Below are 13882 nucleotides of genomic sequence, written 5' to 3' on the forward strand. Positions count from 1 at the left end.
GTGTGTGTGTGTGTGTGTGTGTGTGTGTGTGTGTGAACACTGGCATGTAGGGGAGATAGATGTTGGAGAATGGAGTGCTGCTGGTGATGGAGAAATAGGTGAATTAACGTTAGCACTAGCAGAGCTGTTCAGCTCCTTGCTACTTGAGATTAATGGCTTCTGATCATGAATTCTCCTCCTGTCCATTTAAATGTCCGACAATCAGTATGAATGCAGTATGAATGCAGTCTGTATGAATAACAATAGTCTAAATTGCTGTACATTAATATGAATGCAGTCTGTATGAATAGCCAAACATGTATAACAATAGTCTGAGTGGCCCCCGAAGTCTAGCAGGTGGAGGGAGAAAAGGAACTGCGTTAAAAACGATGTACAGTAAAACCCATAGTGACTTATTTCTTTTTTCTTCTTCATTCAGCTTCTTCCATTAGGGGTCGCCACAGCGGATCTTCTGTCTCCATACCCCCTGCTCTCTACATCTGCCTCTTTTCATCCTCAACATTCTCTTACCAATATACCCCATGCCCATGAAACCATACTGCTGCTCACAGATGGTCACCTCTTCTCTCAGCCTGGCTTCCACTACTCTTTCCCATAACTTCATAGTGTGACTGATCAAGCTCATTCCCCTGTAGTTACTGCAGGTCTGCACGTCTCCCTTATTCTTAAAGATCAGTACCAGGATGCTCCTTCTCCATTCCTCAGGCATCTTCTCACCATCCACTCTTATACGTCACTCTATGATCCTCCTTCTTCTTAAAATACGTTTTCACCACTGCCATTATCCTATTTTAGCAAAAAGTACCTCCATCTTCCTCCCACATTCCTCTCCTTAATTCCATACCTACCATCACCTCTGTTCCTTCACCTACAAGCCCTTTAAGTCTGCCCCAATCTTTCATTCCTAGGTTCACCATCTACCACTTCATCTAACTCATCTAATTTTTCCTTCTCCTCCATCTCACAGCCCACCTGTGGAGCATAAGCACTGATGATATTTATCATCTCCCCTTTAACCTCCAGCTTCACCTTCATCACCCTCATCACTATCAGAAACTCTCTTCACCTCCACTACACTCTTACTGTACTCTTCCTTCAGAATCACCCCTACACCATTTCTCTTTCCATCCACACCATGATAGAACAGTTTTAACACCTCCAATGTTCCTCGTCTTATTCACTTTCCATTTGGTCTCCCAGACAGACAACATATCTACCTTTCTCCTCTCCATCATATCAGCTCCCTCTCTCCCTTTACCAGTCATAGTACCAACATTTAAAGTACCAACCCGAACATCCACTCCCCTACACTTCCCCTTTTCCTGCTGTCTCTGTAGACGTCTTTCTCCTCTCCTTCTCCTTCTTCGGCCAACAGTAGCCCAATTTCCACCGGTACCCTGTTGGCTAACGATACCTGTGGTGGTCGTTGGTAACCCGGGCCTCGACCGATCCGGTATGAACTTCTGATTCGTGATCTGCATGTTTGATTTGGCCCGTTTTACACTGGATGTCCTTCATAACGCAACCCCCCACATGTATCCGGGGTTGAGACCTGCACTAAGAGCGCACTGACTTGTGCAACACTAATGGCTGGGTCAAAGTATCTTCTTTCCAAATGTATCTAAATTGTGTATGTAGAACACTTTGGTCAGGAACTGTTCACATTTACATTTAGGTAGGTGATTTTCAGCTGAGAGTCTGAAAGCGGAGGTACATGCTAACAAGTTGATTAAAAATGCCCTCATAGGCCATTAGGAGGAAGTAGGTTGCTGCTTTTGACAGACACAGATAATAACCTGCAGTCATCATCAATGTATTGTTGTCCCAACCACAGGGATTTTCACACATCATTTGGAAGACAGCATGCAGATCAGCTCAGTAGGTACTGATTGTTTGCTCCAGTCCAGATTTTGAGCTTTGTCTAATGAGAGCTACTATTAGCAAATGTTCTGAATCAGAAATGTATTTTGCTAAATCCAAAATCACCCAAACATTGCTTGAACATAGTTTCAGGTAGCTTTGTGATCGTGGACTGAATCCTGTTAAGCTCTGATGTTATCACAGAAGCACAACAGGTTCCACAGTTTTTTTTTCTCTGTCTCCTGGAATTGAAAATAAGATGATATAAGGCTGCCTGTTCTGGTACTGGGAAAACTCCTCCACCTTGAAGACATAAATATCAGGGATTTTGGAAGATTTTATACAAGTATTGAATAGTTCAAGGTTTTCTAAAAGGCCTCAAAATACTTCTCATTTAACTTGTTTCAAACCATATCAGATTACTATAGCAGACATTTCTGATAACATGCAAGACTTAAAATTATTACAGTATACTGAATCATTTTATATTGTTTTCCAGATGCACCACTGCTCAGATTGTGGGAAAAGTTTTACTAAAATTGCTGTTCTGAAAAGACACCAACGTATCCACACAGGAGAGAAGCCGTATCACTGTGATCAGTGTGGGAAGAGTTTTGCTCGTCAGGGTCATCTCAAATCACACCAGCGTATCCACACAGGAGAGAAGCCGTATCACTGTGAACAGTGTGGGAAGAGTTTTACTCAACAGGGTACTCTCAAATCACACCAGCGTGTCCACACAGGAGTGAAGCCGTATCACTGTGTACAGTGTGGGAAGAGTTTTAGTGCTCGGAGTGTCCTCCTCAATCACCAGCAGAGTCATACAGGACAGAAGCTGTACCTCTGTGGACACTGTGGACGGAGCTATGTTCATCAACACTCATTAAGGAAACACATGTGCTCTAACATACAACCATAAACTCCTGATTTGAATTTGTAAAACAAATCATCATCTTAAATTTCTTATTTGAAGGGATGTAAATGGAAATTGTACTGTAAATATCGGGGGAACTTTAAATTGTAATGTTAATTTTAATTAGCTCTAACAAACGGGATACCTTTCCAATCCATCAGAACATTGTTGGTCCATCTACAGTTACACTACAACTACACTTTATGGCAACATGTATGAGGCTACCTGAGCATCTCACCCATATGTGCTTTCTGAACATTATCTAATGGAACGGCTTCCAATCCATTGTCCCCTGAGCCCAGTGTTACTGATTTACTGCAAACTTGAGCTTGATCACACGGTTACACAGCAAGATCAAGGAATAGATTTTTGTTGTATATGTCTGGACCTATAAGAATTAAAGTGCAGACAAATCTCACCCTAAGTCTTTTTAAATCTAAAATGTTAAATGTATAAACCTTTAGGTATTTTGCACCAACGTTCCAACGTTGTAACCAACGTTGCACCAACATTCATTTTTTGCGTTTCTCTAACTTCAAATAAGTTTATTAGTCAACTGTAAGGTTTGGTTGAGGAGTGGTAATGGTATGGGGCTGTACTTTAGGTGTAAGACTCAGCCCTTGACTTACAGTGTAGTGAAATGTTAATTACTTTAGCATCTCATAGCATCACAATGCTATGCTTTTAATATCGCGGGAATAGTTTGGAGACGGCCCTTTATTAATCCAGCATGACCATGCCACAGTGCACAAACTGAGGTTCATAAAGACATGGTTGGATGAGTTTGGTGTGGAAGAACTGAACTGGCCTGCACAGAGCTCTAATCTCGACTTCACTGAACACCTTTGAGATTAAGGTGAATGTTAAAAGTTGATTATTCTTAATGGACTGTATGAGTCTCGGTGTCATTAAAAACGTCTTTAGGAACATTTTTTTGTGATTATTTCATGAACAGTTCACTTATTTTTTTCTTGCTATTGTTTGTTAACTTATACTTTATTTTTTCTGAGGAAGAAAATAGAAATGCTGGTGATAGAAACAATGTTTTGATTCTGTATCATAAATGATTATGAAGTATCAACAAATCATCATTGTTATTTACTAAATTAAATTTCAGTTATTAACTAAATTCTATTATACAGAAAGAATAAAATGGAAAGCAATCAACTTTAATGTGGGCGCATTAAAATCTGTGTTTCCAGAGTCCAACTGTGACACTCAGTAACTTCAGGAGTCTCAGTCTAGAATTGTATGCAGTTTTCACTGCTCTGAATACAAGAACACCCGAGCTTCATCACCAAATGGAAATAAAAGTTAATTAATAACCAAAATAACTAAAATCTAATGGATATTTACACTACATGCTGCATACGAACATTACGTGTGCATACAATACAAAACTAATCTCCACTTAAATATAAAGAAAATGGTGCAATGTGCTTTTTGACCAAGTTAATATGGTTCATTTAAATGTATAGTATAAGCAAACGTTACAGGTTTGAATATGTGTGCAGCTCAGTGTTGCAAAAACTAAATAATACAGATTTACTTATATATAAATACACTTTTGCTCCACTATTACATTAGGATTAGTTTACACACTGAAATACCTTATACAAATTGCACACAGTGGGTAGTTTATTAGTACTATTTATCTACATTATAACTGTAACATTTTGGCAAACATTTCATAATTAAAGCCAGCGGTGGCAAAGGTTCACACATCCTTCACTCAGTAGAAGTACAGATACTCATGTTTTAAAATACTCAGGTAAAAGTTGAAGTACTGACTATACATTTTTTACTCAAGTTTAGGTAAAGAGGTTTGGGCTCTGACATTAAGTACATTAAGTAAAAAGTAGTCATTACTACTACCTGTTTTAGTGTCACGCTGGTAAACCCATGTCATGTCCCATGGTTTTGGAGGTGAAGATGAAGAGGAGGAGAGAGAAGCCTGGAAGAAGAATAAGATGGTGGAAACTGAATGAGGAAGACTGTAGTGTGAGATTCAGGGAAGAGGTCAGACAGGGGCTCGGTGGTGGTGAAGAGGTGCTGGATAATTGTGGAACTACTGCAGAAGTGATAAGTGAGACAGTTAGAAAGGTACTTGGTGTGACATCTGGAAATGAAAAGGAAGACAAAGAGATGTGGTGGTGAAATGAGGAAGTGCAGGAGAGCAGAAGGAGGAAGAGGTTTAAGAAACAGAATTGGGTTCGACAGAGTGATGACAAAAGTAGTACAAGGAGATGCAGCAGCAGGTAAAGAGGGATGTGGTGAAGGACAAAGGAAAAGCCATATGAGGAGCTGTAGGAGAAGTTGGACACTAAAGAATTAGAAAAGGATTTGTAGCGCTTGGCAATTGGATTTGTGGCGATTGGAGTTTTTAAAAAAAATTGTTTAACAGGATTTTGGAAGGTGAGAGGATGCCTGAGGAATGGAGAAGGAGTGTGCTGGTACTGATCTTTAAGAATAAGGGAGATGTGCAGACCTGCAGTATCTACAGGGGAATTAAGTTGATCAGTCACACCATGAAGTTATGGGAAAGAGTAGGGTTTGGGAATCCCAAAGCTTTAGAAACGGCTTTATAACCTTTTCCAGACTGATAGATCTCAAATACTTTGTATATGTATATTTTATATGTATATGTATATTATATTATATTTGTATATGTATATTATATATGTATATTATATATGTATATGTATATTATATTTGTATATGTATATGACACCGAACAGGCCGCACGATCTGAGGTATCTGTGGAACTACTTACAGGCTGAAATTTTGTCAGAAAGAAATAATAGATAGATATTGACAATAGTCCAGATTTAAAGTGTCCCAGTGCGATTGTCACTAAAGTGTTCATGTGTTGGGTGTTTTCCTGGTTTAGACTCCGAATGGCCTGTGGGCCGAATCTCCTCCTCATTCTCCCTGTTTACCTTCAAGGATCGGAAGCGCTTTCCTGAACGCAACACAGAAAAGAGGACTTCTTTATTGGGATGGCTGAGGTCCTCCAATATCTTTCCAGCCCTGGTCCAGCACCGCTTGCTGTACATGTCCTGCAGTTCAGGGAGCTCAGAACGCTCAGCTGACTGCACCACCCTCTGGTGCCTGCCCTGCATGGTGCATTTCTCAAACCAAGAAGTGATACTACCCATCATGACACTTTCAACGGTGCAGTTGAAGAAAAACCTCAGCACCAGAGAGGGTGATTTAAAGTCTCTTAAACATTTCAGGTGGTATAGACGCTGCCTGGCCTTCATCAGGGTGACGATCCCAGCCAACATGTCCATGTGGGCCCCACATGGGTTTTATCTGAGTTATATGGGCATCATGTGGGCATGGGTTCAGAGTGGGCACTTTGATGGGCTGAATGTGGGCCCCAGCTTAGTCAGGGTTGTGGGCCCCAGTTAGGTTGCCCATTTTGTTTATTCGAGGGCCCTGTATGGGCCACATTTGGGCTATATTTAGCTATATTATTCAATTGATGATAAATTTAATTGATATGTTTTTTGCGTGTTTTATATAAAACAAAAATTTTATATATTAACAATTACATAGTACGACCTTTAGTTAAAAAAAAGAAAAAAAGAAAAAATCGCTTGTGCAGCTCACAGAGTCTCCCATTGGCTCCTGTGTTCCCGCCTTCTCATTCTGAAGAAACGGTCTTCATTCACTACCACTGATCACCTGACCTGACCTGGATAACCTGACCTGACCTGACCTGACCTGGATAACCTGACATCTCTGTCACGGTAAGAAATTATCTTTTGTTTTAAATTAATCACATTTTACTGTTCTTTTCATTTAATGTATACTTCTAAAAGATTGTGTGGTAATTAAAGTTACAGGCACGATATAAAGAAGGTGGAGTGTGGAGAGTGAACTGGTTTACCTCAGAGATAAACACCTGTGGAAAACTGAACATTCTTAACGATTAGCAGATAAATAGGACAGTGTCTACTAAAATGTGGAAATAACGACTCTTCAAACCATTTTCACCCGTGTTTTCTCCATATAGTGTCCTCATGATAACAGGAGGGTGAAACAGTAAAAGCACTGTGGAGTCTCTTTCTCTTTCACTACCTTTATAACATGTGTATATACAATACACAGAGAAAAGCTCTGAGGAAACGGTGACAATACTTAACATTATTTTAATGTGATTTAGGTGAAATAGGTAGAGGTAATAAAAAACGTTCATATTTATATTATTTCTAAACATTACTAAAAATATGATACGTTATGATTACGTTAAACCGTGCTTTGAGAGCTCAGTGGGACCGTGATCGGAGGGCAGTACAGCCGGAAGTGTAAGTCATATAACCTATAGCTAGGGCTGCACAATTAATAATATTTTATCCCGATCACTGTTTTTGCCTCTGTTTAATTAAAGGAATACTTCACCTGGAGATTAAAAAATATCTCATCAATTACTCTCTATATCTTATAAATTATCCTCAAGGCATCCTATACGGTGGCTGAAAGAGCTCAACACGCTGCAACTTAAGAAAACACATGCAAATAAAAAAAAAAAACAACCTTATAAGTTTGACAACACGTGCTGCAAATCCTCACAACACAACCAAACACAGAAACACGCTGCAAATCCTCACAACACAACCAAACACAGAAACACGCTGCAAATCCTCACAACAAAACCAAACACAGAAACACGCTGCAAATCCTCACAACACAACCAAACACAGAAACACGCTGCAAATCCTCACAACACAACCAAACACAGAAACACGCTGCAAATCCTCACAACACAACCAAACACAGAAACACGCTGCAAATCCTCACAACAAAACCAAACACAGAAACACGCTGCAAATCCTCACAACAAAACCAAACACAGAAACACGCTGCAAATCACAACACAACCAAACACAGAAACACGCTGCAAATCCTCACAACACAACCAAACACAGAAACACGCTGCAAATCCTCACAACAAAACCAAACACAGAAACACGCTGCAAATCCTCACACAACCAAACACAGAAACACGCAAATCCTCACACAACCAAACACAGAAACACGCTGCAAATCCTCAAAACCAAATCAAACACAGAAACACGCTGCAAATCCTCACAACACAACCAAACACAGAAACACGCTGCAAATCCTCAAAACCAAATCAAACACAGAAACACGCTGCAAATCCTCACAACACAACCAAACACAGAAACACGCTGCAAATCCTCAAAACCAAATCAAACACAGAAACACGCTGCAAATCCTCACAACACAACCAAACACAGAAACACTCTGCAAATCCTCACGACAAAACCAAACACAGAAACACGCTGCAAATCCTCACAACACAACCAAACACAGAAACACGCTGCAAATCCTCACGACACAACCAAACACAGAAACACGCTGCAAATCCTCACAACACAACCAAACACAGAAACACGCTGCAAATCCTCACGACACAACCAAACACAGAAACACGCTGCAAATCCTCACACAACCAAACACAGAAACACGCTGCAAATCACAACACAACCAAATAGCACAGATCACAAAATAAATGTTTCAAGGGACCACAACAAGTGACAAACCCGTCTGGAACTGCTTATTGTTCGATGTCTATTCGTCAGTGGTGTTGATGTGTGTTGATGACCTGAAAGGTGAGTTGTTTGTTTATTTTATCATTGTTTGTTTATGATTCCTTGGCCTTTTGAATATTATTATCCTAAATAATCTGATGAAATACACAATTAACTGTTAAACGTTATTATGTTAAATTGCAAAGCCAAGGAATCATGATCAGGATGTTAAAATAAACAAAAAACTCACCTTTCAGATCATCAACACCACCACTGATCAATAGACACTGAACAAGCAGTCCCGGGGTCATCACTTGTTGGGGTCCCCATGAAACATTTATTTTGTGGTCTGTGCTGTTTGCAGTGTAAATGAATTGGTTGTGTTGTGAGGATTTGCAGGACGTTTCTGTATTTAGTTGCGTTGTGAGGATTTGCAGCTCGTGTTGTTTAACTGATGAAGATGTTTTCTTAAATTGCTGGTGTTTTTTCTATTTGCATATGTTTTCTTCAGTTGCAGTGCGTTGAACTTTCTGGTCCACTGTGATCCGAGGTGTGATTTACATCTTTCAGCTGATCAGAATCATTGTTCAATCACTGGCTTTTGGCAAAAGCCAAATATTCGTTTAAGAGTCAAGTTCAGACGCAAGGTTGATATTTTAATTGTTACATTTATAAGTTTTGGATTCCATGACTGGACCCCCGGCATAAGTTATTACTGTGTGAGGCAGAGGTGGGAACAATTCACTGATGAGATTCTAGGATATGTCTTAATTATATTGATGCATGTTTTTTTAGATGCTGCTGTGAATAGTAGTATTTTAAAATGTACTAAATTGCCTTTTCTGTCTTCTCTTTCTTTACTGTTTTGTAGGTGTGCAGCCGAGGAATCTGCATAGACCCACCAGTGAACTATTCTACATTAGTAATTCTGTTATTCCTGTTTCCTGTTTTTTTACTTGAATTAATTTAAATTAAATGTGATTCACACATTCTGAGTTAAAGTCAGAAGCTTTTATCACTTTGAATTTACAAGTGTTTACGATTATTTCGGTATTTAAGGAAATTTGGCGAAACAAGCATTCTGTAGTCAGAACTTCTCTGTGTGTCTCTATTGCCAGGTACAGTGATTCTTTAACATTTCTTTAGTAAACTGCATTGTTAAAATATTTGGTTTTATGCTGATCATGTCATGCTTCTATTATTTGTTTTAAATGTGACATTTGTTTATTATTGCCTGGCAAATAAATGTAAAATTCTTGATTAACTCTGAAACTTCCTGAAATCATTTATATCTAGTTGATTATGTAGCCTGGTGTTACCGCAAATCTATGACCAGGATTGTACAAACTAAAGGCTCATGAACGGATGGAGCATAGAGCACAACGTCTGAGACCTTCTGATTTCTGACTATCACTGATTTAGCAAGTTATAACTATGTGACTAAATACATTATTCTTTATGCATGAGCAAGCATTGAGAGGTCTATTTAAAGAATATTAGTTTACCGTTATATCCTCTGACTAAGATTCGGACTGGCCAATGTGCCTCCTTGAGCAGGTATCGTTAGCCGAGCACAAGGTTCTAAGCGACTTCAGATCCATAATGAATGATTAATTGAAAAGACGGAATGCAACCAATAAGTTGATCATCTTAAATTAGAGATATTCAAGTTAAATCTTTATTATAAATTGGAGTCAGATTAGAGGTAAAAATTAGATTTATGTAAGAAAGTGCAATCCATTTGAGTAATCTTTTACAGTCGCACGAGAGACTAACACACAGCATACCTTCACCCACACCAGTGGATTCCGTCATTGGGCCATTGGGTGGGCATTGGGTGGGCACCTTACATCTTACTTAGATTTTAGTTCTGTGTTGCTTTGTGTAATTTTGTCTTGTATTATGGAGCACTTCTGTCCTTAAGCAATATTGTTATGTTTTACTGTGTACTGCACCAACTGTACAGCATATGATTAAAATGACAATAAAAACCATTTATTTGACTGTAGGAGCTATTTTTAATTTCTTTAGTTGGGACTGGAGGTGACCTAAAAACCCCTCCTGTGGTAAAAAATACAAAACAAAAACTAACACCTGATAAAGATCTCCAGGACAAATCTCACATCAGTAGGACAGAATTTTCCCCAAACCTGAGATCTTTATTTTTGGTCTGTTCTACTGATATTGTACTGAGATCACATTTCCAATCGCACTGAAATCTTTAAAATGATACCAAACATGTGAAGTTAAAATTGAAACATTCTTAATTTATAATAACTGCAGTATGTAATTATAGTAGCTTGTATTCCAGGAACTTCTTAATCATCTTTCCATGACCCGGTCATATCCCCAGGAGGAAAAGAGGGGGCTCAAGGATGGGTGAGTGGGCAGCTGAACAGATGTCTTCCTCTCCTCAAATTAAAGAGATCTTCTCCTCAGATTAGAAAGTTTAATGTTTTGTTGCATGGCAGTTCTCAGGGTCTGACCTCATGGAAAGATCTGACCATCCTTACAACTTCCTCTATAATTCCTGAGGAACAGGAAATGGCAGCACTGGAGAGTAAAAATCTGTAAAGCTCTGGGCAGGTTTAGATTCAGCATGTGAGCACATGTCTTACATATAATAAAGTACAAATCTATAATTATTGTAATGTTTAATGAAAATTAATATTTAAAATTTTGTTGTGTTTTGTTTCTTTTATTAAAATGTTGGACACAGATTTTAATGCTCCCACATTAAAGTTGATTGCTTTCCATTTTATTCTTTCTGTATAATAGAATTTTGTTAATAACTGAAATTTAATTTAGTAAATAACAATGATGATTTGTTGATACTTCATAATCATTTATGATACAGAATCAAAACATTGTTTCTATCACCAGCATTTCTATTTTCTTCCTCAGAAAAAATAAAGTATAAGTTAACAAACAATAGCAAGAAAAAAAATAAGTGAACTGTTCATGAAATAATCACAAAAAAATGTTCCTGAAGACGTTTTTAATGACATCGAGACTCATACAGTCCATTAAGAATAATCAACTTTTAACATTCACCTTAATCTCAAAGGTGTTCAGTGAAGTCGAGATTAAAGCTCTGTGCAGGCCATTTCAGTTCTTCCACACCAAACTCATCCAACCATGTCTTTATGAACCTCAGTTTGTGCACTGTGGCATGGTCATGCTGGATTAATAAAGGGCCGTCTCCAAACTATTCCCGCGATATTAGAAGCATAGCATTGTGATGCTATGATATGCTAAAGTAATTAACATTTCACTACACTTTAAGTCAAGGGCTGAGTCTTACCCCTAAAGTACAGCCCCATACCATTACCACTCCTCAACCAAACCTTACAGTTGACTAATAAACTTATTTGAAGTTAGAGAAACACAAAAATGAATGTTGGTGCAAAATACCTAAAGTTTTATACATTTAACATTTTAGATTAAAAAAAGACTTAGGGTGGGATTTGTCTGCACTTTAATTCTTATAGGTCCAGACATATACAACAAAAATCTATTCCCTGATCTTGCTGTGTAACCGTGTGATCAAGCTCAAGTTTGCAGTAAATCAGTAACACTGGGCTCAGGGGACAATGGATTGGAAGCTGTTCCATTAGATAATGTTCAGAAGCACATATGGGTGAGATGCTCAGGTAGCCTCATACATGTTGCCATAAAGTGTAGTTGTAGTGTAACTGTAGATGGACCAACAATGTTCTGATGGCTTGGAAAGGTGTCCAGTTTATTAGAGCTAATTCAAATTAACATTAAAATTTAAAGTTTTCCCGATATTTACAGTACAATTTCCCTTTACATCCCTTCAAATAAGAAATTTAAGATGATTTGTTTTATGGTTGTATGTTAGAGCACTTGTGGTTCCTTAATGAACGTTGATGAACATAGCTCCGTCCACAGTGTCCACAGAGGTACAGCTTCTGTCCTGTATGACTCTGCTGGTGGCTGAGAAGGGCACTCTGAGCACTAAAACTCATCCCACACTGTTCACAGTGATATGGCTTCTCTCCTGTGTGAATACGTTGGTGCGATTTGAGACTACCCTGTTGAGTAAAACTCTTCCCACACTGATCACAGTGACACGGCTTCACTCCTGTGTGGATACGCTGGTGTAATTTAAGATTGCTCTGATGAGTAAAACTCTTCCCACACTGTTCACAGTGATACGGCTTCTCTCCTGTGTGGACACGCTGGTGGAATTTGAGATTACCCTGATGAGTAAAACTCTTCCCACACTGATCACAGTGATACGGCTTCTCTCCTGTGTGGATACGCTGGTGTGATTTGAGACTACTATGACGATCAAACCTCTTCCCACACTGTTCACAGTAATATGGCTTCACTCCTGTGTGGACACTCTGGTGTGATTTGAGATGACCCTGTTGAGTAAAACTCTTCCCACACTGTTCACACTGATACGGCTTCTCTCCTGTGTGTATACGCTGGTGTGATTTGAGAGTACCCTGTTGAGTAAAACTCTTCCCACACTGATCACAGTAATACGGCTTCACTCCTGTGTGGACACGCTGGTGTGATTTGAGATGATCCCGTTGAGTAAAACTCTTCCCACACTGATCACAGTAATACGGCTTCACTCCTGTGTGGACACGCTGGTGTGATTTGAGATGATCCTGTTGAGTAAAACTCTTCCCACACTGTTCACAGTGATACGGCTTCTCTCCTGTGTGGATACGTTGGTGTCTTTTCAGAACAGCAATTTTAGTAAAACTCTTCCCACAATCTGAGCAGTGGTGCATCTGGAAAACAATATAAAATGATTCAATATACTGTAATATTTTAGATTTGGTTTTGAATGTTATCAGAAATGTCTGCTATAGTAATCTGATATGGTTTGAAACAAGTTAAATGAGAGCATTTTGAGGCCTTTTGGAAAACCTTTAACTATTCAATACTTGTATAAAATCTTCCAAAATCCCCGATATTTATGTCTTCAAGGTGGAAGAGTTTTCCCAGTACCAGACCAGGCAGCATTATATCATCTTATTTTCAATTCCAGGAGACAGAGAAAAAGACTGTGGAACCTGTTGTGCTTCTGTGATAACATCAGAGCTTAACAGGATTCAGTCCACGATCACAAAGCTACCTGAAACTATGTCCAAGCAATGTTTGGGTGATTTTGGATTTAGCAAAATACATTTCTGATTCAGAACATTTGCTAATAGTAGCTCTCATTAGACAAAGCTCAAAATCTGGACTGGAGCAAACAATCAGTACCTACTGAGCTGATCTGGATGCTGTCTTCCAAATGATGTGTGAAGATCCCTGTGGTTGGGACAACAATACATTGATGACGACTGCAGGTAATTATCTGTGGCTGTCTAAAGCAGCAACCTACTTCCTCCTAATGGCCTATGAGGGCATTTTCAATCAACTTGTTAGCATGTACCTCCGCTTTCAGACTCTCAGCTGAAAATCACCTACCTAAATGTAAATGTGAACAGTTCCTGACCAAATTGTTCTACATACACAATTTAGATACATTTGGAAAGAAGATACTCTGACCCAGCCATTA

The 13882-nt window shown here is 38.9% G+C and overlaps 2 protein-coding genes and 1 pseudogene across 2 annotated transcripts in view; 2 read left to right on the forward strand and 1 right to left on the reverse strand.

Annotated features, from left to right (window-relative positions):
* Positions 1–3464, forward strand: part of LOC124384668 — a 920651-nt pseudogene extending 917187 nt beyond the window's left edge.
* The window catches only part of LOC124384578 (zinc finger protein 850-like), a 1373244-nt gene that overhangs the window by 926989 nt on the left and 432373 nt on the right, over positions 1–13882 (reverse strand). Inside the window, exon 11 of the mRNA XM_046847550.1 lies at positions 12265–13050. Coding sequence (XP_046703506.1) covers positions 12265–13050 — 786 coding nt within the window. The remainder of the gene's footprint in view (positions 1–12264; positions 13051–13882) is intronic.
* The window catches only part of LOC124384657 (leucine-rich repeat flightless-interacting protein 1-like), a 794289-nt gene that overhangs the window by 238826 nt on the left and 541581 nt on the right, over positions 1–13882 (forward strand). The window lies entirely within an intron of this gene.

This window comes from Silurus meridionalis, chromosome 4 (genome assembly GCF_014805685.1).
Source record: "Silurus meridionalis isolate SWU-2019-XX chromosome 4, ASM1480568v1, whole genome shotgun sequence".
Taxonomy (NCBI): Eukaryota; Metazoa; Chordata; class Actinopteri; order Siluriformes; family Siluridae; genus Silurus; species Silurus meridionalis.